Source organism: Apus apus, chromosome 1 (assembly GCF_020740795.1).
Source record: "Apus apus isolate bApuApu2 chromosome 1, bApuApu2.pri.cur, whole genome shotgun sequence".
Taxonomy (NCBI): domain Eukaryota; kingdom Metazoa; phylum Chordata; class Aves; order Apodiformes; family Apodidae; genus Apus; species Apus apus.
This window is the reverse complement of record NC_067282.1, coordinates 179,301,772-179,329,765: the sequence shown is the minus strand read 5'-3', so window position 1 is coordinate 179,329,765 and position 27,994 is coordinate 179,301,772. Positions and strand designations below refer to the sequence as shown.

The 27,994-nt window shown below is 37.7% G+C and overlaps 1 protein-coding gene across 5 annotated transcripts in view; it reads right to left on the bottom strand.

The window, feature by feature from the left end:
- The window catches only part of MDFIC (MyoD family inhibitor domain containing), a 49,631-nt gene extending 22,090 nt beyond the window's left edge, over nucleotides 1-27,541 (bottom strand). Inside the window, exons 1-3 of one of the 5 annotated variants that reach the window (XM_051627839.1) lie at nucleotides 27,434-27,541; nucleotides 25,182-25,337; nucleotides 15,017-15,148 (exon numbers count right to left, since the gene is read on the bottom strand). In XM_051627839.1, coding sequence (XP_051483799.1) covers nucleotides 15,017-15,148; nucleotides 25,182-25,272 — 223 coding nt within the window. In that variant the 5' untranslated portion in view covers nucleotides 25,273-25,337; nucleotides 27,434-27,541. Of the gene's footprint in view, nucleotides 1-15,016; nucleotides 15,149-23,477; nucleotides 23,518-25,181; nucleotides 25,338-25,631; nucleotides 25,656-25,799; nucleotides 25,891-27,433 lie in introns of those variants that run through there. The other 4 variants (XM_051627860.1, XM_051627846.1, XM_051627852.1 and 1 more) reach the window with 4 other exon arrangements.
- Between the last annotated feature and the right edge of the window lie 453 nt (nucleotides 27,542-27,994).

Sequence of the window (27,994 nt, the reverse complement as noted above, 5' to 3'; positions counted from 1 at the left end):
CAATTATCTCAAAATTCAAATATCCTTTTATCTTCTAATTAGCATTAGATTATCAGTAAATTCTCCTTTATCATACAGAAATCTTGCTATCATTAACAATATTTTTTGTGAGACTGAAAATATTGCCCTCTGTGATAAACTTTGAGGATGATTTGGAAGTTCTTGCTAGATGATAATGTAGTAAGAAATAAAGATGATTCTCATAATGCAATTATTGTTACACGACATCTTAAAGTAAAACATGGTTCTTACTGTAGCCTACAGATTTTCACTTCTTGAGAACAAGCAGCAGTAGCTCACCATGAACAATCCAACAGAAGAGCCAAACACAAAACAGGACATCGTAGGTAACAAGCACCCAGACAACTATAGCATAAATTGCTATATAGAACTGCGTTCAAAAGCTGTAAGTTGTACTGCATGTTTTTCACTTGCAACACTTACCTATGTATTTTCTCGTCACACATTCTGCTAGAGGACTAGAAAAGCACTGCAGTGTATCTGCTCCTATGTTTCATAGCATCACAACTACTTAGCACAGTGGCAGTCACTGCAAAGATGTGTGCAGTGGCAGGTTAACTTAGAGTCACCATTCCAACACTCCATAGAATTTTACACATTAATTGACTACTTCTGAAGGCGATTTTTTTTTTTAATTTGTCTTGTAGAGATCAGATACAATAACAAAATAATACTCCCTAAAAATTCAGAAAATTAGACATGTTAATTTCTAAAGTACTGAAAGTGATCTAGTTATGAAACACAAATAATCGGTATTGTAATAAATGTGAAGACAGTCCTCCAAAGTATAAAGGACCAAATACAATCCCCTCTTACTGAGGAAAAGAATGCTTTGCTTCTGGAGCTCTAATTTTAAAAGGGAAGTTAATTAACCACTAGACACAAAAAAGTAATCCAAGCTGTTGGCATGACAATTACAGTAGTTATGCAATTAGTACCTATTACAACATATGGTTATACTACTGCATAAAGACGCACTCATGTCCCATGGAATTTAAGAGATTAAGTCAAATATTGGAACAGTTTGGATGCCCCTCACCATTGTGTTACTTGTTCTCAAATCAAATAACAAACATCAAAGAGAAGCTACAAACAACAGGATATAGCTTGCTGGGTATTGCTTTGTAAGCGGCACGGCAGGATGTACCACACAGGGGAGATAACCTCAATGTCACTAACAGCCACAACCTGGGCAAGTGCACAAACAGGTCCTCTTGGCTCCAGCATCTCCTGCTCCCTTCCTCAAAACCCCAGTGATGACTGACAAACTAGAAACCATTTTACTGCAGGAAAAAAATGTGGGATGGAGAGACAAATAGTTTCTCAGCCTAGCCTATTCACCATTTACCTCAGAGTGAGAATATACTCAAAGATCAGGTTTATTCTCCACCGACCACATTATACTGTGTTTTCAGTTGACAAGATTACAGTGTTCAGTTAAACTCCTACAAACATAAATAAAAACTAGCTGTATTTTGTTTTTAAAAGAACTTGAAGGCAAATTCTTGGAATGGACAATTCCCTTAATGTTCACTGCTCCCTTGGTTTCTAGTCCTCCATTCACATAAGTGATAAAATTTCACAAGGCTCTAAAAAGTGCTCCCCCTTAAGTGTGAATCTGATCCTCTGTTTTCAGTGCTCTGTCTTTTGTCATCTCTATAACTCATAAGTAATAAGATGCAGAAATAGAAAAAAAAAAAAATAAAAAATAAGTAAAACAAGAATGACAGCAAGAAAGAAAGGGTGATGTAAAAACACAGCAGGCACCAGACACATGGTGGATGCTCCATCCTTGGAAAAATTCAAGGTCAGGTTGTATGGGGTGCTGAGCAAATTTGTCTGGTTGATATCCCTGCTCATCGCAGGGGGTTGGACTACATGACCTTTAAAGCTCCCTTCCAACACAAACTATTCTATGGAAAACACAAAATATCAGTAGAAAAACAGCAATATGTACATCGATAAACAAGTTTCTGATCCCTTTGCTGCACTTATTTCCTCTCTGCTATTCCTTCTTATAACCTAGAGCTGATGCTACGTTTGGCATCAGCTCATATCAAGTACCAGAAGAGCAAAGGAAGAAAGAGAGAAAGCACAGCTGCAAGGAAAATTGAACAGGATAAGCACATGGACAGTAACCACAAGGAACAGGCTAAAACCTGGGAATTTTATATTATTGACATAAGTAGGGCAAAAATCAAAAGAAAAAAGCACAGATAGCAACCACCCAGAAGACAGCACTGGAGGGGACAGAAAGGGAAAAAATACATAGCGAGCAGAGCCACTTCAGTCTGTGAGGGCAAAAAAGAGTGGGGAAGAAGAAACAAAAAAATTCACTATTGAAATCCTACTAGAGCTGAAGTACTTGCTACAAATTTTACAGGTAAGAAAATAACTAAATGATAAATCACTAGTTGATAAGCAATGAAATAAAACAAAGATAAACACATCATCCTTATACAATGATCTAGTGTTGAAGCAATAGTTCCCCTTCCATTGGAGGTCAGAGAGGCTCCTGGAACCCAGGCCAAAACTCAGTCACATTCAGCAACAGCAGCATGATGGAAAATAGAAAATCTCTGTCAGAAAGCAAAGTAAGGACTTGAGGTCCAAAACAGTAACTCTTCATCACCCACCTTGTCACTACTATGTACTGGATAGTTAATGGAGTGATTGTCAGTAAGAGAAGAAAGATGTGGAAACGTAGTAGGGAATGAAGCAAGTGACCACCTATTTCCCGGTCCTGAAGAAGCAAAGTGTGAGAAGAATGACAAGCAGCACGTCTCTGCACGGACAACATAAAATCCACTGAGGAGGGTTAGTCTCTACTTTGGATATCTCTCAGCTACAAGAACTCCTTTATGGCAAGCAGGGTCAAGGAGATTGGCACACCATCCCTGTCACCAATCCACCTGGCTGCTATGCCCACAAGCTGGATGAGTGGGGCTCCTTCATCCCAAAACACTCCAGGGACCCCAGGACACCAAAGGATTTTCAGTCACATACAGAAAGTCCAGGCAGACCTACCATACCCAAAGCTGGTTCTTGGACTGCTTTATGCCACTAATGCACCAGCCTGGCACCAGGATGACCCAGAAATTAAGAGCTCTCTTTTCCTTTTTGAACTGTTTCAGTGTGTGTTGAAGAGATATAGCACAATTTCACAAAAAATACTTTTTATGCAAGATGTACAAATCAGATTATTGAGTATACACCTTGAAAAGTCCTCTTATCAGAGTCCTTGAAAAACCTATATTCTCTGTTTCCTTCCCTAGATTCAAAACTGCAAGCAACCCCAACGTAAAGGCTGCATCTCTGCCTTAGACCTCACTGCCCTTTCCTTTCCCCACCCCGCAGGCAGTTTAATTTTGTTTTACACTAGAAGAGTAATTTCATATGCTGACAGGAAAGGCAATGTTATGTTTCAGAATGTAAAAATCTGTCAGCTAAGGGATTTGTGTGTTCAATTCAAAGCTGAATGTACTTAACATGCAACCGTTGTCAACAACACTGACCACAAGTCCTCTTTCTGAGTCAGTTGGACAAACCCACCCACCCTGGCCAAGCTTTCATACGTGACCTCCATTATATGAATTCAATATTGAAATTAAAAGAATATGCTAAACGTTTTTTTTGCTGCTGTACACACACACATTGCTTTCAGCAGTGCAAAAGTCAGATTGCTGACCATGTCTGGTGAAGACCAAACTTCCTGTAAAAACGATGCACTTAATTTCCTGAAAGGAAGCAAAGCATAAGCTGCTCAAACAATTCACAAGAAGACTCTGGTATCTCAACCACACAGTAACAAATCTGTCCTGCTAGAAAAAACACAGTGTCACATCAGTGATGAACAGCTACAAGCACTAAAATTCAGAGAAACAAATACATTAACACAAAGTAGAAAGTAACAGATTATCTGAAGAAACAGGTAAATTGTGCTAATGGGGTGAAATTACCTGTAAAACTTTTTTCTTTAACCCCAGTACTGAGCTAAAATTCTGATTCTCCACTCACTCTGTTCATGAAACAAGATATAAATCTCTATGAAATCATTGTGCCCAAATGATTTCAATATAGTAGAGGCCAGTAGCCTGCAAATTCTTGTACCGCAGAACTGACTGAATAGCAGCAGAATGCTGGGTTTTATCACTAACATACAGAAAGGCAGTATTCTTATTTCAACATATTTAAAAGCATTCAGCTTTACTTACAGAATAATTTTCATTCTCTGTTAAAAATATTAAAATTATTTATTTCAACATACAAAACTACATGATTTGGCTCACTGAAGTTTATTTAGTTCACCTTTTGTTTAAAAATACTTCTAAGTAGCATTTAAACGTGGACGAGGCCCACGCTTTGAATCAGTGATTCTTGTAACAAGGATCTTTTTTCTGAAAACCTTTTGTTTTGTCTTATTTAAAAGACATACTTCCCTTCAGTTGTAGAGAAAAAGAAAAACCTTCTGTACACTAGTCACAATTTTTTAAATGAAGTGCAAATACAGCAGTGAAATCTCTGCTATGTCAGTGTTATTCGCAATACTTAAAAGTGTCAATTCTTTTATTTAAGATAATTTTATAACAAGATTTTGAGAATTAGATGAAGGATTTAATAAAAAAGAAACAGCATTTAAAAATGAAAGCATTAGAATTTACAGTTACATTATGTTTTTTTGTCCTTTTACAATTCAAGAGCTTTAAAAAGTCACAGCTGAGGCAGCAACCTTCTCTCACCCAAAAAGATCCAAAGTACAGTGACAACCCTTTTCTCATAGCAAAGACAGCAACTACATCATACGTGAGAAACAACTTTTTGCTGCTTGTACAAGCCTTCAGCCCCACAGAAGGATTCATGTCCTCCTCATCAGCAGCATCTCGACTCGGCTGATGATGGCTGACCCAAACTGCAGCCTGCAAACTGCAGCCTGCAACTGTTCTGTGGCAAACATACCAGCCTCCTTTCATTTCTTGGCCCCCAACAGAAAAGCTCTTAGGAAACCATTCAAACAACTGCCAAAACAACTGAAATACACCGGTTTTGATACATCCTTATCCACTCTTCTAAAGATTCATGCCATCTGCCACTTTATTTGCACTGCTGCCATAGCCCTGCCACTGGGAGTTAGTTCCAGCACCCTTTTCTTTACTGTTCCTTCAGTGTAACTAGCTACATTTTATTGTGCCATACCATGATCTTGGGCTGCTGGAATCTCCCCATGACCTTATATTTAATTAGTATTATACTAATTTAGACAAAATTCCTTGTTTCAGTACAGTGCAGTACTGTTAAGCCAAACTACTAAAAATCATCAGTATTTTCTTTTAAATATATCCTTTTTATTAGCATTGTCAAGTTTGAGTCTTTCAGCTTTTGTCAGTAGCTACAGGTTAAAACCAGGTTAATTTTTTGGTTTATTTTATGAGAATCTAAATCTCACCTAAACATGTTACTCCAGAAGATGAGATTTTCAAAATGTGTTGCAATATTTAAAAGCGGGGTTTGTTTCTTCCCTGAATGCACAGTGCTTTCTGATAATGTTTAATTTACTATTAATTCTCCAATAGTCAAAATACTCATTTTAATAAGAATATTCACTACTATTTACAAAATAGCTTATATGTTGATATTAATACAGAGAAGCTGAAGTGAACACACCTTTATATTGGAAGCACTTCAAAAACATTTCCAGTCAGCCTCTAAGCACAACGTTCCTGTTATTGCTTACAAATATGTAATAGGAATAGACAAAGAAGTGGGGATTGTTCAAAGAAACAAACAACAAAAAAGTGCAAGGGGGGAACTAGAGACAACTATGCAAACATAAAAGAGAAATATCGCTTAGAGACAGTAACTATAATAGGGATAAGTCAATCTTTTCTCTCTTCTACTTTATAAAATAAATATGGGAAAGAGGACAGCACAATTTATTAAGAATGAGAACCAACCTTCAGCACGCCTCCAAGTTTGATTCCACCACTACTGTATCACCAATCCATATCCTTTACTTTCTTCCTAAATCACCTAAAGTTTTTGTTTAATTCCATTAGACTCACCATGAAATGCATTTCTGACTCTGAGTTTGTATTTTGAGAGTAAATTGCATTATTCTGCAAGAACCTTCCCTGTGCTAATCAAACAAGTCTCCTCTTCTTTTGCATAAGGACTTGTTTCAAAATATCCAACAGAATATTGATAGTGAGACCTAAACTTCTATTCCAGCTATCCCAGCAGAATCCCTGGCGTGAATACAGAAATGATAACAAAAGAAAGCCTCTGTCAGATTATTTCTGTTGTTCAAGAAGGGAGCAGAGCATAGCAAACAAAGTCCCTCCATTAGGCTATTTGTTGCTGTACTGTCTCTCAGAGAAGCAGATGCTCTGTAATACACAAACGTTCAAAATGAAATGGTGATTTACTTAAAATTAAAATTGAGTTTATCAATTAATTTTGCAGGGAAAATACTCCTCAGGCATAACACTATCCAACAGATGAGAATCAGAAAATCCAGCAGACACAGAAGTAGATGAAGGAACAGTCAAAGGAAAGAAGCAACAGTAAGGGGGAACTTTTTTAATACAACTTTTTTGAAGACAACATTTATTAGAATTCCTCTTTCTAAAACTGTATTGTCTGTTGCTTTCCCCCCTTCTATATATTTTAAAAGTTAAACAGTGTCTTATTTGTTGTCAATTCAAAGCTAGTAAATATAATACTGGTTTCAAGTTTCTGAGACTTGATCCAGCACAAAAGATTTTACAGAATGACTGTGAATAAGACCATTATGAAACATGTAGATCTTAACTACTTCAAATGCAAGAATGTACAGTGCTAGATACTTTATAGAATGATTAATGTATAGTCTGCTGAAAGAGCTCTTCCCCTGTAAAAATATTTTTCAGTATTGATTTTACATTATAAATATGATAGTGACTATTATCACTAAAAAGTATACAATAAAAAGAATATATATTGAGGTAAGGAAATATTTTATAAGGTCACAGTTACAAAGCAAATATCTAGGAAATACTAAATTGTTAAATAAGCTGGTGTAATTCAATAAAATTACATACATGAAAACTACACATGCGTTACCCAAAGTTAGCTCCATGTCCTGCCTCACCATCCTATTATGTTTTTAGTATCATTTCTATGAAAAATTAAGTTTGATCACTCAGATAAACTTTCCCAGGAAGACAGATCCCAAATCTTCTCACCAAACCTTCAAGTTTCCTTTATGTTGAAATTTAAACAAAGGAGGCATTTTTCAGTAATCTCCTATATTTCTCAGCTGTAGAGACCTAAAATACGTTTGCCCTAGTTTGACATTGGTCTCATGGCCAGTTTTGGTCAGTGTAAGAATCTTTAATTGCTCTTCTGTTACAATGGGAATTTTATTACAACTTGCAACTTACAGAATGCTGTTAATATATGCATCTACTGAAAGGAGATGAGAAGGAGCACATGCCTTCTAACTGGCTAAGAGGTTTGATTTTTTAAGAAAGATGTATTTTGTAGCTACCCAGACTTGAAGGCAGCCTCGTTCTTGCTCCACTGAGGAATAGGCAAGAGGCTTGTGCGGTCTCTCCACGGCAAAAACTTGCCCTGAAGGTCAAATCTGACTCACAGACCACAAATTTTATAGGTTTTCCTAACAGTTTGCTCTACTTGACTTGTCTCAAAAGCAAACTTCATAACATTTTATGCAAACATTATACAACCTTAAGTCTGAGCTGTAAATCAATAAATCTCACTTCAACTTGAGGAATCTCTGCAACCGGAAATAGTCTCTTAGTCGAAATTCTGCTTCAATTAACATTAGCATTGCTAACTCTTACGATTGTCTCTAAACAAGTATCATAATATTTATAGCTTCAGATTAAAGTAAGAACATGATAATCGAGCTACTGCATAGAATTTTAAGGAGGCAGGTTTAAAAGTAAAATTTAAGCTTCTAACTTTCATAGGTCCAGACATAAAATTCAGATTTCCAAAGCTCTCATGTTAGAATGCTGTGGGTTTGCATTTCATGTCTATTAATTTCAAGAGCAGTCTCTATACAAAAACATGTTTCTCACATGCTAGAACACTACAGTTAATTTAAAAATGGTTAAGGCTCAGGTGGCAAATAGTACATTGTTTTCTTAAATTAAGCTTCAGTATTTCTGGAGGCCTACTTCATCAGTATAATGAGTTAAAAAAACTAATATTAGAAATAGCCTGAGTGACCACAGTTGTATTTTTTTTAATGTTCATGTTTTTCAAAGGGGTTTAGAACATAAATAATTTTTTTTTTTTTTTTTTTTTAAGGGAAAATACAAACCCACCATCAAGACACACAAATAAGTCATTTGCTCCTGTTTTTCTCTGTCATTCAAAAAAATATCTTCAGGGAATGGTATTTGTGGGTGTGTTTGTACTGCAGATATTACCAGGATGCAGAACAGGTAAGTAGTATTCAGACCTTCCTTTCCTTTGGATAGCTATTTAAAGACAAAAGATCTGTAACCATAATTTCTTAGCTAAGCCTTCTGGTGTGACCATGAGTCCTTCTTAATCTTTCATTTTTTGATCAGTAAATGCAAAATTCAAAAGCATGACAACTATTTTGGCTGCCTATGTTTGAAAGTATTAATCATTTTCATTTACACACAATATACAAACTACTTTTCAGATCTATAAGCCTACTCCAAGAGTACCATACACATGACAGCAAAGTAAAATTAAAAAAGATAAAAACTAGGATAATTTTTGCCCTGGTTTAAGTTCAAGACATTTTTGCCAGAATGGTTTTTAGGAACCATTTTACGTTCCTAAAAGTACGACTTGCATGACAATACTTTCATGCACTTTGTAATTTCGTGTTTTCTTTGCTAAAAATGGCTACCTGAATACCGTTAGTACTGAAAATAGCAGTCTGAAACCACAGTGACTCATTGGTTTTGTAGTATATTTCACATAGAATGCAGAGTCTTATTACTTTTCCTCTTTAAGGAACCACTACAAATACATTGTACTGTTCCCCCTGTAAGAGAAACTAATCAGGAAAAGAATAGAAATATTCTTTCCCATCTAGGCGTAACAGCACATTCATTCTGAGACAGTACCAATATAACAAAGGAAAATATTCTGAAATTAAGATATAATTTACTTCAGGCTCAAACACAGCAAGCACAGTAATCTTCACTTTACTGGAAGAATTTCACCTTTGTCTGGTACTGATGATTACTGTCATCCAAATTTCCTCAGCCTCAGACAATAAATTCAGATAATGTTCTGAGAGTCAGAAGGTAAAACAGAAAATGAAAGGCTCCAGGTAATTCTGGCTCCTAGCAATATGCAGAATACACGCATCTATCTTATGGTCATCTAGTGCAGTTTAAAGTTCTCACTGAAGTTTAACTACTGTTCTTTAAGTGGGTCAACAACAGCAAGAAGCTTACCTCTCCACATGGAGTCACCACAGAGTATACAAATTCCCCACCCCTTGCAGTCCACCATTAACTGCATTGCTTCAAAACTGTCAACGAAGTTGAAGGGGAGAGGCTACATATAAAACATCTGCATCCCACAGCAACTCTGTTTACAAGTAAAGGACTACTACTTCCAGCAACTCTGGGGTCATTGCACCAGTGACTTCTGTAAACACCAAAGGACCAGTCTCAAACTCTGAAGACTCTACTGTAAAGATACAGCTATCTGTGAAAATGCCTCTCTTCCCAGGAGAGGATTAAATGAAAATGAAATAAAAATGCTGTGGTAGTGCAACAATGAGATGTGAAATTCCTTGGATGTGAAATGGTCTCAGCTGAGAGGTTTGATCCCAGAAATTCCTAGAGGAAATCAAAATGGCAAGATGATGAATATGCTTTCAGCAAGAAACGGCCTATATTTCTGCACAAGTTTTCCAGGTATAGACTGGAAAATGTGCATCACCATTCTCCATTAAGAAAAGAGGGAGGGAAATCTAAACAACGCCAGCTGAATCATCAAGACTCAGGTGAACAGTAGCTCCAGAACAAGAGCTCCAGCTGCATACATGTGCACCAGCTGCAAACTCTGATTAGTTTGTTTGGAATAATGAAAATGTTTAGTCTGTTGGTATCCCAATACCAGAAGCTTCTGATTTCTCATTTGCATTTCTCAGCCTACTGCAGGAGCACTACTGTTCACTCTTCTCCTCAGCATCAACCAGTTCTTCATTAGTAGGAGCAAATCCACGGGTCTTTCACAGGCCCTACTGCTTCTGATGCACAACACACTGACCTGCCTTCAAGCCAACTACGTTTCAAAACTTTGCTAAACAGCATAATTTGCACTACCACCTTTATGAGATGCTTTATAGTGACTGGCATGAACACTCAGAATATGCTGTACAACATACCTAGCTTTTTTCCAGTTTATATAATAAAAGTTGTATTTCATTACCTGGTAGCTGAAAAACTTGGCATGGTGTAACCCCAGTGCACAGCTATGAAGAAAATTAACTCTTTCCCAGCCAAAATCAGTACAAAACTATCAGAATAAATCACATTTTACCTTCTTTATAGGTAGGATCTAAACAGCAATACTGCATTCCTGTATCTAAGTACTGAACTGATTAAAGTATTGCTCATTCATAGGCTCACACTTTTTTTCACAGCCAGATGAAGCAAATAGCTGAGTATGTTGGGAACATTGTACACAAATTGCTTCTTTAACCAGCAGAATACACCTTTCAGACTCAGCAATATGTTTTGAATAATTTTCATTAATCTATTCTGCATGATTTCTGTACTCACACACTCAGTTACACTGCAAGAAGACTGTATCTATCGTACTTTCTATCTTTGAAGAGTATAATTTAAGTTATCTCAAGCACTTTGCACTGTTTTTTAGACAGAATAAACACAGTAATTTGAAATCACAGTAATTGCAAGATGACTGTGCACTATAAATTAGCCAAGAAAAGGTATTTGGATTAATATAAAACAAAAATAACCATTCTAACAGCAGATTATCTGCTTCTTGTTGGGAGAAATTTTCCAAACACAAACTATGTAATTTAAACTATGGAAATCCTCCAGTTAGCCAGTAGGAAAAGGGAATCTCCAGATGTTAAAATTAAATAAAGAATCATGTAAAGTAAAAATGTACACATAAAAATATAGAAAAAAAGATAAAAACTAGAATAGATTTATGTTTCAAACAAAATGCAACAAATAAGAATTAAGTAAATTAAAGAGTGGGCACAAGAACAGGCAAAATTATTTAATCCCCACAAAGCTGAATGAAGCATCCATTTCTCTGAAGAACCACTCTTATCAGGAGGGTGTTTCCTGGAGGAGAAAGAGGCAATTGAAGCTAGGAAATGATGGATAGCAATGACCTTTCTATCTGTAAAACATGGGCATATTTTAGGTATTTAATCTTGAGAATTGGATTATTATTAATCAATTATTCATGACAATTTGAATCTATGGGTAGATGTTTTTTGTTTTCTTAAATATCACATAGCTAAGGGTCCCGCTTGAGAACTGGAAAGGAGATTAAATCCTCACAAGCAAATAGTGTTCAGGACTGGCATTTTCTTCCCTCCTAAACATTCCTTCCCCTACATTACAGCACACATCAATGATAACCTAGTACCCTCTGTAAAAACTCTGCCTAAATATTCTGAAATCCACCTTTATAGCCTTTTTTTTTTTTTTTTTTTTTAAAGAGGGGAAAAGAACACCCAGCCTTCCACAAAGAACAAAGCCAGACACTGTGGTAATGCAGAGCAGCAAAAACTCTTATGGCTTCGTTCCTACAGTCAGAGGTTGCCCTCCTGCATGTTTGAACATTCACTCTTTCTCACTTGCCAAAGGTGAGTAATAACAGAACATCTCCATTACAGGCCACCAGGTCACACAATGACAGTAAGCAGAAGATGTTTGCAGATATTTAAAATGCACTGCTGAAGAAAAAGGAAAAGCAGATGGAGCTATTCTAAGGCTAAGTTCCTTTGAAAAGCAGGAACTCTACAGCCTGAGATAAAACACAAAATTACTGTGCATCTGTGATGGGAAAGGAATAGATCTCATTGCTGCTTTGAAGAACACCTGAGATGGAAAATATAGAGGTTTTCCCAGTCTGGGGGAAGCACTATGGAAAAGAGATTCTCCCTTACTCGGGTTCTAAGATTGAAGGATATGGATGGCATTGACCACTGTAAAGCCAATTTAACACACCTAAAAAGATCAACTATTTGGCAGATCTTCTATTTCTCAAATACTGTGCTAAAAAATGTACACCTTACATCTAGTCCAACTGAACTTCCAGACATTTTATCTAGTCATCCCTTTGTCTGCTACAGTTGAAGAATTGTCTTACCAAACTTCTGCTCATTGTGTAATCTTGCTTCTCAGGGACTAGGCAAGCACCTCTTCACCCCCTTCTTAACACTAAACAGACTGAACTCCAGTTTTTCCACAATAAGGCATGTTTTCAACTACTCCAGTCATTCCTGAGATATTTGTGGTTCTCCCCTGACCCTTCTCCAACTGAATGCAGTATTCCAGGAACAGTTACGCAAGTGCATTAACAATTAGTACTGAAAGGTAATACAACCATTTTCTTCTTATTTAACTCTCTCCTGTTTATATGCCAGTACACAGTAACCTTTTGAAGCACTGGTGCACTGGAATCTAATACTCCTCTACCATTACTCCCAAGCTCTTTTCAAAACCAATTAATTCCTTGGTTGAAGCTTCCCATAAGATTAGCCATTTACCCAGTATACTACAAAAATTTTCATCTGGGGGAGAAGAAGCTGGGGAAAAGGCTAATCGGGGGGAATCCTCATCATCTAGAGATTAAAAAAAGGAGGCTTGTGAAAAGGTTTGCAAGGGCAAGGTGAACTGAAAACAGGTTACTGTGGAAAATGGGAGCAGCATTTTAGTTCATTGATGTTGCCTGGTAAACTGAGTTCACAAGTGCAAATGAGAAATCATACATTATGAAGTCATTACAGAGTCTCTAACACTGGCCTCCAATACAACTGACTGATTAATTTACTTCCACATAACAGCAGGATAAAACAGCTGCAAACAAGAACCTTGGAAAGTAAATGCTGGAAACATTTAAAAAGTGAAAACTAAGGCTAACACAAATGGAGTATGTAGCAACTGTGGGGGTGGAAAACAATCTGCATGGGAAAAAAAGAAACTGAATCATTAGGATAGTGGCAAATAGTTATTGACACCTAAGAAAACTAAAGAATGCCCTGTCTAAAACAATTTAAAGAAACATTTTCAAAGTAAATCATAATGATCAAAACATTGTTTATTTGTAACCTCAAGCTTCTTCCAATATACAATATTCTGCATAAATATTGAATCACAGCCATTCTAAACTTCAACACTAGTTACTTAAGATTAAGTATCTAAGTAATGTTTGTGATAAACAAGCTTCTCTGTGCTCTACTTTTTCTATTTTTTGAACTTTAGTTATTAGGTAGATCAAGTCGTAAAACCTTTACAAACTGCAAAATGTACTTGCAATTGAGCCAAACACTGTTCCTCAGGTTTTTTTAAATACAACAGATTTCCCTACTTGTAGTTAAAGCCCCTCTCAAAAAAAGAACAAAACAAAGCTGCTTTAATTTCACCATTTTTGTTTCTTCTATCTAGAAGACTTTGGGAACAGGAACATTAGTGATGTGAAGTAAAATTCTTCCTCCTCCCTTTTTTCAAATTCTCAGATAAATAACTGACATTCTACATTAAAGCTTTCCTGTACAGAATCTAGATAACTATTCAATACATTAAATGTGTAAGTATTCACTGGGATTCATTATTTAGAAAAAAATTATTAACTAAGATTTTAAAAGAACTTCAAATTCTAACACAAAGTTTAAGAGACGTTCAATGCATAAATAAGCTGAAAAAAACCCAACCAACCAAACAAACAAAAAAAAAACAGAAACAAGACCAAACAAAAAAACCAAAACCAAACAACAACAAAAAATCCCACACAACAAACCTAAAAGAAAGAGGTAACTCCAGATGAAATCACCAGTTATGGCAATAGCAGGTTCAGAAATATGAATTTACTCCACTATGTATTATGTACTAAGTGTGCAGTATAAAGACAGACTGACCCTGAAGCTTGTGGTCAGGAAACAAACTCAGAGACCTGAAGCACCACACAGCATTTAGTCCATTTGCTTTCTGAATACACCCTGTAATTATAGAACAGTTTCTCAGGCTGCCCCTCCCTTGAGTAACTAATGTTCAAGCATTCACAGAATTTGAAAGTAGTATTAGCTCTGGCAGTTGACAGAAAAATTTTTGCCTCAGGAGAGTACAATTATGGATGATCCTTTGGACAGCATATGATCTTCAAGACAGAAAAATGGGAATAATCTTGCATATATCTTTATGCTTTAAAGCATCTAAGATACACACTAGGTATGTGGACTTGTAAAAACTAAGTTTAAAAAACCCCACAGTTCCATAGCACTTCAGGCCTAAAACCTTGTCATACAGCATTCCTCTAGTTTGGAAAGGACTAGTACTTCAGGATTCAAACCTCTTTATAAACTTACATCTGACCATTACTCAGTGCCTCTGGAAGACACTGTGTTCAGCATACATTACTCTGCCACCTAAATGTATAACCTGAGAAATCAAAGGCAATGACATCTAGCACAGGTTGCATACTTCAGCTCATGAGTCTACTAAATATTCATATCCCATTAGGAATTATAAGAGAAGAATAGAAAATTAAGGATTAAAATGTAGATGCCAGCAGTGTCTACATTATACTGCACCACTCAAGTCACACCTTTCTTTGAACTCGCTGCTTATGCATGCTGACACCAGTCATTCTGGGAAATAAATTCAGTAGACATGCATTATAGTTGCAACACAATCGCATTTGACACACGTTTAACTGAGTCAACAGGCAGTATACAGTTACACTGTGAAAGTGAGCCTAAATGGCAGCAATTTGTTCTGGAAATACTTACTTCTGATGAGGTCACCATCAGTGCGATTTCCCCAGATGGGCTGGTCTTGTATCTCTGGTTGTATACTTTGGTTCCTGGAAGGCTGTTTTATCTCCTTATCTCCTGCTGCAGTATTCTCCTGCTCGTTTTCTTCTAAGTCAAAGAAATTGTAAGGTATTAGTTTTTATTATATTTTTCTTCTATGTGAATAAAACTGATCTTTGAAAATTAAAAACAAGACAGCATAAAACAGAACTTGTCTTAGCATCTCATGTAGTTTCCTTAGAAGCAGTTCTAATGAAGATGTTTTTCAATTTGTTTTCTTCTCCAGATCAAAATAATTCCTCATTAAGAAAGTATTTTAATCATACTGTGTCTAATCATGCAAACTAAGCAGCTTTTGTAACTGTGTTATGGTTGAGTTTGTTTATATTTATTTACCTTCCACAACATTTTCAGGTAGAAATTTGAATTGCTTTGTCAGACAAAAAAACCATGTTTTTCCCCTCAAACACGTGGCTCTGGCATGTAATAGCCACAAAAATTCCACAGAAGTCTGTTCTCTATTATTCACAATTGAACATATAATTAAAGACAAATATTGTTGAAACTTCAAAACTGATTAGTGAAGAAATTCAGAAAATTTATTATAACACAATTACCTATTTTCACTGAAAAAACAGCCTTTTAAAAAGCCTTTCCTGCGTAAAAGTCAACATTTAGCCTATGATGAAGGGAAAAATTCTTTCTTCTCTCCAAGTATATACAAGATGCAGGGAAATTTCCATGGTAAGTTTATTTGAGGGATTCTTAAGCTTATTTCACAAGATAGCAGATATTATTGTTTTGATGATTTTGCCAGATCACAAATGCAGACTCGCATTTTCTCAAACCAAGGTAAGTTACAGCTTTCTTTTTTGCTGTCACTACTGTATTAATAGTCAAATTCACACACACACAAATCTTTCAGTTCTTGATTGCTACACACTTTTCCTACTGGCATTCAAGAAAACACTTCCAAATCTAGAATTACTTTTGCTCATTATTCGCAGTGATAGATTATCACTTACTCGAGAGATCAATAAAGCACTAAATATTTTCAGCCAAGTATTTTTTTAGTATACATAGATTATTTAATATTTACAGAAAATCCAAACAAGTAACTGTTGAAAAGTCTATTGGCTGTCTTTGTTTCTGACAAGAATGTGTTTATACACCACTCATCACCATGTAACTATACCATATCCTCTAGGAAAGCAATGATTCCAGCCTTGAGACACAGAAAAATCACTTATTGCTACCACGACATATTAAAGGTTACTTTATGTAACCAATAGCAGTTTGATTTTAAATCCTAACTTTCTGCCTTTGTTATCCACCCTGTTAAACTGAGGTATTGAACATCACTCAAAATAATATATGCCATATTGTATGTATAGTAGCATGTGCCTTCAAGCACTGCTGGTCCCATTCTATTAATTCCCCTCCCTCTGAAATGTCTGACCTAGCTACCTCCATGGTACTTAACTCTCAGCCCTTCCTTCCCATCATCATTTCTTCAACAACTTGTCTATATTTCCTCAAGCCCATCCTGAGATGAACTGGGATTGCTGTAAAGTTACTGAAGTGATTGCGAAGATATCCATTGACTTCAATGAGTTTTGCATCTTGCCCTGATGATTTAATCTCACCTAGATACTCATTCTATCCAAAAAAAATCCCAGATTTTTTCAACCCCTTCAACAGATATTAGATAAAAATTATTTACACCTGGTATCTCTCAGATACAAATCTGACTACATTGAAGTGTGATGATTTTGCTTATGAAGTTAGGTATTAGGTGCAAATGTGTTTGAAAAGTGCCCCCACACATCCTCAGCGCACTTGCTGGAGCAGCAGAGTGAGAAAAGAGACTTGATGCTGTCCAAGCGCCACTCAGCAACAGCCAAACCATCGGTGTGCCATCAGCCTTGTTTTAGTGACAAATCCCAAACACAGCACGAGAGGGGCTTCTGTGAAGGAAATTACCTCCATCACAGCCAGACTTAGTACTATGGGGCTTTAGGAAAAGTAGACCTTGGCCTATATTTATTTAAGATTTTTTCATACATCCCTTCTGATGCATCAGCAAACTAGAAACAGACAAACACCGCTGTCCTAATTATTTGTTTTGCCTTGAATGCGCACCAGGTCTCAGCTTTAATACAAAGGAATTTCTTGATTATTAACATTTTGCTTTATTTTTATTCTAGAGGTACAATTATCAGATACCAACTCCAACCAATCACACATTATCACAGCCTCAAGAACACGCCAGAGTCTGTGGTTTTTTGATGCCATTATTTTTGTGTTAGACGCATAAGAATAGCGATAAGAGCAGTTTATGAAAGATAACACATGCATTAGTCCAGTAAGAATCGACACAAAGATCTTCAGTTTCTCTGATGTGCCATGCTGTGCCAGAGCAGCTTTAATAAAGCCTACAGCTGGCACAAATACTAATGGCTAGATCTGGCCATAGATGTGTATGGCTTTTTTCTACTGCCTCTTCAAATAAATTTTTAACACTTCTCTGTTTTAATCAAGCTTAATCTTAAGATATTTTATGTAATCTTTCCTTCCTATTTTAGTTTCTGCTTCCTTTAGTACACACTTCCACTTTCATGTGACTGACTTCCAAAACTGAGAGCCAAGAAGAAAAAGAGATGGTCTTCCTAGCAGACCAAATAATGAAAAGACTCATGGCGTTCTGATTCTGGCAGTGCTGAGGTAGAAATCTAACCTCTCTTCAAAACCTGAGTAAGCTACTCTAATGTCACAAAAGCAACATAGTCATCTTACCTACCACAACTCAGCCCCCAGACCAGCAACCTGTATGGCTAGGCTCCTTTTCTACACTAACAGCAGTCCCTGGGCTGAAGGGCTTCTAGCCAAAAACCCTGCAGGAGTGCCATCCACGCAGAGTACCCTGCGGTTTATCCTGAAGCTAAGCATGGGCACAGCTTCCCTTGTGCAGAGACTAATGCAAGCTTGAAGTGTAAATAAAGATGAGATATAACACGCTGGCAAAGTATAGAACTGAGATGATTAACAGCCCAAATCATATCTATATTTAAGACAATGGTAAGCCACTTTGTGGGGAAAAGAAATAATTTAATCACATCTCAAAATTACTGTTTTATTCAATAAGTCAGCAAAGTTAATTCCTATTTTTGTAATTTGAATTATTAAAGGATATATAAATCAGTTTTATGATACATACATTAATTTTACCATAATAATGTTATATTTATTTTTAAAATTACACAGCAATACATGCATTTAATAAAATCAAAACTTGTTTTCCCAACTGAGACTATTGTAACATTGACTGTTAATGTCTGGTTTAGTTTGGAGTATGTGCCTCTGGTTACACACATTTCTTTGCATCACAACAAACGCATTTCAGCAGTCTAGGTCAGCAACAAAGCTACTATTACAATAGCCCTGTCAAAAAGAAAATTTAACAAAGAGATGGAATTGTCAAGAAAGACTTAACGTATAGTTGGGCTAGAAGAGTATACAAGGCAACCTTTCCAGATCCTTTCCAATATTGTATTCTATGCTTTTATAAAGTTGCTGAAAATTTATTAGAAAATCCCAGTGAAGTATGATTTTCAGAGCTATATTTATTCTGTTTTTCTCTATGATAATGAGTGGACATGAAACTAATACACAAAATTGATAGAAAATACAAAGAAGTTAGGTAACAGGTGTACATTTGCAGGACGCATCTCAAAGAGCTCAAGTCTTTGACAAATAACCAACTTTTCTTCTCCAAGTGCTTGTCCATTGGTACATTGACACTCAAGCTGCCCTCACAAGCTCCACTACACCTCTTGTGTTTACTCAGGAATGGGTCTCAGTGTGTTCAAATGTGGAATCATACCTAAATGCATCAGTAACTATTAAATAATCAATCACTCAATGTGAAAAAAAAAATAAAATTGCAACAAGTGCCCACATTATGTAGGTTGCACATCCTCAGAGTGTGATTGGCAGCTGATGTCTATTAATTAGATGACAAATGCACCCATACACTGACTCAGTGACCTCTTCCAAGCATGTGAACAATTGGAGTGCTTGACTAGCAACAGCTGGACTTGAGAAACAGGTTTGGAGTTTGTCTATTGACACAGGGACTTTGTGAATGTAAAATGAGGCTTTGTTGCTATGACATTTTTTTTCTGTTCACCAGCAATGTGGTGGATGGCACCAAACATGTAAAGCAAAAGCAACTGCTGGGAAAAGCTTCTGGAAACCGAAGTACATAATTCTTTACAAGGAGAGAGGAACAGGCAGAATAGACTGGAACAGTGGAGTCTTTGTGACCTTCAGACACAGCAACAGTCCAACAGTTTTACTGTTTAAGGGTGGAGGAATGATGGAAGCACAGGGCAAAATTTACTTAGGCACCCAATTTTGACCCAGCTACTGGGATGTAAACATGAGTCCTCAGAAGGCCTGAGTTATTCTTGAACAAGCAGACACAGATTAAAACATGCATGTGCAACCCAAATGGAATTTTGTCCTTCAAAGCAAAGAGAAATTACAAAAACAAAAAACAACCACAAAAAAAAAACAACCCACCACCAAAACCCGAACACAAAAGCAGATCTATGAGGAATAAAAAAGTTGAAGAATGTTTCCAAAAGGAAAGATAAAAAGGTTCTCTGTCTCAAGCCTACAGCAGCTGGGAGGGATTGAAGAGCGTGTAGCAAATCTGCACTTCTAACACTTCCTTTGTTCACTAATATCCTTGCTGGCAAGGAACCACTGAGGATGCTATTTCCTACTGAAAATTCCACTGTTCACAACAATAACACAAAGGAACCATAATAATACCAGGTTTCACACTGCAACCATTAGCACTGACACCCACCAGCTAGCTTATGAAATGCCTAGAATTTTTAGGTATTTCACAAAACAAGTTCATCTGTGCTATTTGTGTAACAGAATGCCCATTCCATTTTATTATTTGCCTGAAATGACGTAATTTCATTAATAACTGGTTGTACCATCTAATTAGTATTGATAATCCACAAATTACGGTGTTGGAAGCCTCCGTTTAGATGTGTGATTGTTTTAAAACTAACATAACAAATTTTTTTAATCTCATTTCAGTGGCTTTCACTTAAATGTCTCATTGTAACTTTCAATGGTCTCAAAAACGCCACTGAAAAATCAGCCTTTTCAAATTAGAGCAATTAAACTGAACTTCTTGGAATGTCCTTACACAGAATTTTCCAGGTGCAAGCTATGGAGCAACTAGGAATGTACTAAGTTTGATAGCCATGGATAAATTTCAGCCCTGATAAATTAAAAATTAATAGCAAGATGCAACTAGGTATTCTTTCAAAAGTAACGTAAAGCATTAAAAAGTCAAAATACGCAAGTGTAACTTCTTTTCACAAATAATCACACTAATTATCATGCAGTCAGTCACAGATTTGTCATTCATCCAACATTGTTTCATGTGTACAAAACTAGTTTCTTATAAGAGCTAAGCAGTAGTCAGTGGCTATCGTAATATTAGCAACAGCATGGGCCAACGGAAGTGGGACTGTACAGTGAAAGACGTGATTTTAAGGACACATTCCATATTACACATGTTCCAGGGGCTTTCTACTTTGGACTAGCTCTCAGATTGAATCTCAAAGACTGAAGGCTTTTAGTGGCTGGAGTGCATTAGGCACATTCCTGCAGTGCATCTTTCAGATTATTTTGTCCAAGAGGAATCCAGTCCAGGTCACTCCCTAAACCAAAGTGGGAATGAACAGAAGATTCAGTTCAGAATTGCACTGCTGATCCAAAGAAAGACACTAGTGTAACGCACTCATTTCTAGATGCTTCTTATTAGGAAAAAACAAGAGTTTAAAACAATGAAAAATCTAACTTCTAAGAGCCTGGAATGGAATTTGATAAGAATAATTCTGATTTAAAATTAGCCTGTGAGATGGAACAAAAGTCTTTCAAATTTGATGCAAGACCTTTACAGTCAGCTTTATGAAATACAAGTCTATCACTCCCATGTGGACATGAATCACTTTACTGGAACAGCATGCACATGAAACTGAAAGCAGAAGTATATTTTTATGACAAACTCAGAGTTAGACACTTAGGAAAGTTTTAGGTATTTTAGTCAGTAACGTTCAATAAATGTCTCAGTACTGACAATAGTGAAACAAATTAACACATATTTACTCAACTCTTGTCAGATTGCAAGCAAGAACACAAATACAGGGAAAGCATTTGGTAAATTTGAGCAATCTGAGTGCACCAGTTAACCGTTAAAATAAAAATCCATTACTCATAACACTGAGACACTGCTGGTAAAGTGCAGTAATTATGGTGATAGCAATCATTGCCTCAAGAGTGTCCAAACACTCCCTGCAGTAAGTCTTCTGTCACCCCATCTCATCTAGCCAGCACGTTCCTTTACTGCTTCTCGTCATGAAAACAGTCAAGTACAGAAAACAGGAAGACGTTTCAACCACATTCTTGAAAAGAAGCACGTGCTTTTTTGGACTTTTCTGAGTGGAAGTATTAATTGCTGGATATGGTTTATTTGGACACCAAATCAGAACTGCATCTCCTTCCAGCAACAGTGACATGATTTGCACCAGAGAGAACAGTCACTTATAGAACTTGACCCTTAATATATCTATTAGACTTCTCCATCCTCCTTCTCCACCTCATTTAAAATAAATAAATTCCAGTGTATTTTCATCATCTAATCAGTTATTAGGAAGTTCTTATAGTTGAAGTGCAACTATGTCTCAATTTCACAACAGGTGGTGGCTATTGTTATTATCATTATATTTCTTATCTTTCTAGATTGAGAAAGCTAAAATTTTATTCACTTGTTATTTAGTTACCAATTAGCTGTAAAAGCATTCCAAATACTTTATAGATGACAGTCCTACATTTTCTAAAATGTGGCCTGATTCTCTAAACATAGTTTCATTTTCATTGAATTCCCCTCTTGCATTGCATGGTTTATTCAAATGCAGAGGATTTAATGAAAAAAGTCTACCCATAGTCCTGGCAATAATCACAACATGATCTCTAACATATTAATAATTTTCCTTAAAGCAAAGAGGCTAATGGTTACCAAGGGCCACATTCCTTGCTTAGGGACAGCCAAATTGAAGTGGTCTGTCTACATTACACAGCACACTGATATAAGTACTCATAATTTGATTCCAAGGCCTGTGGAAGAGGGACAGCATGACCAAGATCTTGAACAAGGGTGCATGAGCAGAGCTACACTTTTGGAAGGATGTGGCAAAAATTAATTAACTAATGTTTGCAGAAATTAGGCTAAACTTTTCAACCTGTAGTCTGTACCTTAAAGCAGGAGACTCCCGTGGCACAGGTAATGGTTTAAAGACTGCAACTGAGTACTGACATTGCCACAAAAGAAGACGCTATGATTTCCTTTGCTCTCTCGTAACACACTAATTGTGGAGGGGCAGAGTCCAATAATCTCACAAATATTTATGCATTATTTTAAAAATGAGCTAACAAGGAAGAACAGTGATATGGGAGAGGGTGAAAGAGAATGTTGGTTGAAGTAACACACAAAAACTCCTTTCAGTTGCGAAAGCCAGAGCATTCTACATCTACAGGCCAAATTATGTCTCAACTCACAGTTTTCATCACGTCCACAACTGATATATATCCCTGCAACCTGTCTGAAATTTATTACTTTTGTCTGTTTGTTAATTAGGTTGTGGGATAGGTATTTGTCAAATATTTAAAATGGAAATGAAGTTTTGCTTCCTTTCATGGAAAAATACAATTCAGCTTCAGCATCTGAATATATATGATAGCAAGCTAAAGGAGCACTTTGAAGATCTGAATTTTTTAATGATATCTCATAGAACTACAGAAGGCAAGTTTGTTCTCAGGATATAAAGTAACTATACCAGTTAAACAAATATAGAAAGCATATTAAAGTATGCTGTTACCAAACAAAAATCCCTTCTCAGTAGAATGCACTTAATACTTTAATATACATACAAGATAAGCCTTTTTTTTTTTTTTTCTGATTAAGGAACCTTCACTACTAGGTGGACACAGATTTCAAGTATCTCACTGTAAATATATGAAGTCATCACATAAATATGATGAGGTCGTTGTAACTAAAGTCAAAATTATTTCAAATTATTGCAAATTTTTCCAAATACCTCTAGCTTATTTCCAGAAATAATATGAACTTCAACCACAGCTTTTAAAATTATTGCCAAATTCTTGAGAAGTCAGTGTACTTCTGGATGTCCTAGGGGTAGTATAAAAGAGTAGGGGGTGTTGAAATTCCCAGACTTATTATCTTAGATCATCAGTCCTGGAATATCTGGACTACCTTATCCTGTAACCACATACTGCAAAGCTGACAACAGAAATGCTGGAATATAGACTGGAAATGTTATGAACTCACCTCTTCCTCTTTCCACCCCCATTTCCCCAACAGACTTAGGCTAGAAAAAAGCAACAAATATCCACAGTTATCCTTAAATCTAAGTTAATCAGAATATGAATTACGTATTTGAAAGCTGACTTGTGTAAAAAAAAACAACAGTCTTGTCTCTCTATGAACTATACATATGCTTTAAAATTGAGTGTGTGCCTTGAAAGGTGTGGCCAGTGAGCAAACCTGAATCAATGCACCACAATTGTTTGCACCTAAGAAAGTAACTTTAGAATCCTCCATCTCAACAGCTGCAAGCTGTAATTGTGTCATTCAAATTTTCTGCACATGACTTGTGTGTGGACAGATCAGTATTTGTTTCCTTATTTTTAATAAAAAGAAAAGCATGTATTGAAAATCATATAAAATGGCATCATTTAAGACACTATTTAATACTGAAAACTCAATCTAAAGTGGCACTGGAAGAATGAGACCACCTTCCAGGCTGCTTAGTTCACTGACTAATAACTTCAGTAACTTTGATGTATGGCCTACATGCAGAATTCAACCAGTGTGGCCACTTCATCACATGACAGCTAAAAACAACACATGCAAAATAACATGTATCACAGATACTAATGTTTCTGGCCAAAACATGAGTCTAACAGCTCAGTTCTGCATGCTTGATCTTCTGTATCTAATCTTTTATTATTATTACTTTTTACTGTTTAGAAGTTATGAGTCATTCTCTAGGACAAAAAAAAAAAACAAACACCAACAACCCAACAATAAGGTAAGTATTAGCCAATTGAATATGTCTCCCTGCCAGAACATTTTTTACTTAGCTGCAGATACTTTCTGGTTTCTCAAAAGAGTCTTCAGCTTTGATTCCACATAGCTATTGATTTTCCAAGTTACAAAAACAAGACTGGATATTTAATCTGTAGTTGCACAACTGTGTTACCAGGCTGTGCTCCAGTTAACCAGTTATGAAGAGTTACAGTTTTTGAACAATGCTAGAGAAAAAAAAGCTGTAATTGTAAATGAAAAAAGAAAAAAAAAATTCAGTCTCACCTTCACAGACCCAGACTCAGGAAGCAAACATGCTTCCCTGATTTGAGAATAACCTGCAAGACACCTTGTCAAACTTCCTATGTGAAGGTGATCAGAATATCCAATGCATTTTGTGCAAATGCAAATAAGACACAACTTAAAGAATTTCCCTTTAAGATATTAATCTTAAACTACTTTTTAACGGTACTAAAAAAGTTACTACTCTCAGAAACTGGTCTTAGCTGCAGGTTCACATAGTAACCTAAGAAAGAAACAGCAAAGTGACCTCCAATCTGGACAACACTGCGGCTTCTGGATCAGCCTTTCTCAATTTACTGCAAGACCTGGAAGGAGAGCTTTACAAGAGCTTCTAAACTAACATAAAGCTGAGAAACTATACAGTGATTTTTAAGGAGCTGCATCTGCCTCTGAATGACTCTAGTTTTTCACCTGAGAGCTGATGCTGACATCAGTGCATAATTTTTTTATTTTTTTTTCTACATAGAAATTTCGGCTTAAAATGATAAAAAGGTGGAAATGAAAGTGTTACAAAGTTAAACCAAAGAGGGGAAGTCGGGGGAGGGGAAAGAGAAGAGGGGTTAAAATCCACAAAACAAAACAGCAAATGTATCATTCAAATAAAAGGCGCAACAATTACAGAGAAACTTTAAAGCAACTTACCTCGAGGGAGAGAGATCAAAGAGCTGTTTTCAGTCGGAGCTTGCTCTGGCCCTCCAGGCCCCGGAGGAAGAGGTTCTCTCACTTGGGACATCTGCCAGCTCTCTCACCGAGTAATAAAGAGCCTGCACCCCCCTCCAACAAAACTAACACACGACCCTGAAGGAACAAGCAAATGAAAAAGCTCGTTAATGTATTTTATGCAGAAAACTCACGGCTCGGGGGCGAGGGACTGAGGAGGGACAGCGATGAAGCGGCAGCAACTTCGCAGCTCGGCGGCGGGCGCGACGCCCGCCCCCCGCGGAGCGGACCCGCGGGGCCGGGGGGCGGCGGCCACGGGGCGGGGGCGGCTGCGGGCCGGGAGCGGGGCGGCCGCCGGGGGCGCCCTGGGGGGCCGGGGGCCCGTCCTTCGCGGCGGGCGGGCGGGCGGGCGGGCAGCGCGGCGCTCCCCACCTTCGCATTTCCTCCCGCTCCGCCGCGGCGCCCGGCCCTCCCTCCTCCGCGCCCCCGCCGCTCCGTCTCCCGCGCCGGCCGCCGCCGCTCCCGCCGGCCGCCCCGCGCCCGCCGGCCTTCCCCTCCGGCCTTCCCCCCGCGTAGGGGCGCGCAGACAGTGGCACTCACACCCACTGTCCCCCCGCCGCCACAGTCACTCCTTCTCCATCATTTCCGGACAATGAAACATCCCGCTCCGGCTGGCGGCGGCCGCGGTTCGGGGCGGCGGCTGTCCAGGTCCTGCCGCCCGCCAGCGACCGGCCCGCGGGCTGGGCTGGGCTCCGCGGGGCCGCGGCCGAGGTCGGCTAGGCGCCTCGCCGCCCCCCGCCCCCAGCCGGGCTTCCAGCCACAGAGATTTCCCCAGGAGGCCGAAACCCGCCAAGCAGAAATAGGGAATAAGGGGGGGAAAAAAATATAAAAAAATCTGAAAGGGAGGCTTTCATGCCTGGGCAGGGTTTGCAGCTGTAGCGCTTGGCAGCAGTGCAGAGGCACTTTTAATGGTGCAACCGCTGGCTCAGAAGTTGTGCGCTGCGGTTATTGTTGCCGTCAACCAGTTGCGCCTCAGAAGCGGGCAGGCAGGCACGTGAACCGCCGCAGGCCTCCACGCCTGTCCCCCGGCCTGTCCACCCCTCCCAAAGACCAGTCCTAACACAACCTACCCCTCTCGTGTACCTCAACTGGTAACATTCAGGTACGTCTATCAAAAATTACTTTAAAGCGGGCATACAAAAATGCTCAAAGGAGCACGAATGGTAGAACAAGCATTTTCCAAAAGTTAAATCCCAGAGATCAAACTACTGCCTCCACTATCCCCTGCCAAGTGGTGCTGCCTCTGCTCTCTCTGCATAGGAAATACATTTCTTTCTCACCGCACAGACTGACTTGTTCGTCAGCCTCATGCTCTGCTCTTGCCCACACCCTGGAGTACTTGTAGTTACTTCGCATGGGTGTGCTGGTGTCCATGAACTACAGGCTTTACCTTGCTTAAGCTATTATAGTATATCACCTTTCTGTAAAAAAGTGCATCCATGTTTAAACTGTAATTGCTTTAAAATTCAAAAGCAGATTTTTTCATTATGGTTTATTAGATATACTTTACTAGTATATCTTAGTACATTGTACAGCCAGGTATCTTTTGGGAAACAAAAGTAGGAAGGCAAAATAGGTAAGTTACAGACTGTCTCCATCCTGACATAGAAGACTATAACAGATGAATAGTTACTGTGATAAAGTGCTCAGGTATTAAAAGTTCGCTTCTTAAAGTTCAGCATTTGTATGCAATGCTTGCAAACCAACAAGGATAGAGTGTAGGGACCTGTGTAGGAGCCAATGCTGGGTGAGACTCCACACACTTCAAACCTTCCTCTTATTTCAGAAGTCATCAATAATTTTGCACCACTATAGCATGTTATTATTGGCCATTACTGGTGCAAAAGAGAACAGTGTGATGAAAGGTGCATATACTTTCCTCTGATAAATACATTTTTTAAGTGTTTCAGTAACCTAACATGTTTTTTGGTACATTATAATATTTCTTTAAACTTACTCGTTACAGAAGAGGAAAAAAAAATCATGTGGGGAAGAAGCTATGTAAAAAATCTTTTGGGGCAAACAAAATTATTATTGTACTGCATAATCATATTATTGGTCTCAATATCTACACTTTAAGTATATGAAAACATTGCATAACTTTCCATAATGCCTCCTCCTCTCCTCACTGTCCTGGGGGTAGAGTGATTGAGACATAAGGTAGAATGACTTACCTCAAACTCCCAAGTGACTCAGTAGCAGAAGAGGGATTATGACTCATACCTAATGAACAAGCTTGTGTTTTTCCCTTTGAAACTGGAAACATCACAGCAAACTGTGGGAGGAGCAATAATTTAGCCAGCCACACCCTGCTTTCAAAATACTTCATTGGATAATAAATGCCTATGAAGAGCGGATACCATTCAGGGTTACTGTTTGGTTTGGGTGGGGTTTTTTTAAGCCTTATCTATGAAACGCACACGGTAAACTCCAGGGCATTCAAGTTTATCTTCTTAAAAAAGATGATGGGATGAGCTCACCCTGCCAAGGTTCAACTATATAGCAGCCTACATAGAGTTTAAAGTAAGTATATGAACGGAAGAGGATCTTCAACCAGTATCACCAAATTGCAACTGATGCAGTGGGGAATAACCCTAAGCAAAATCAGATTTTTTAAAAAGTAAGATAATTTTAAATAAAAAAAGCATAAATCACTGAAACATCACATTAAAAATGTTGTGCGACACATTAAGTATCACAGACTGTGATGGGTCCAGATGTGGTCACTGTGAATG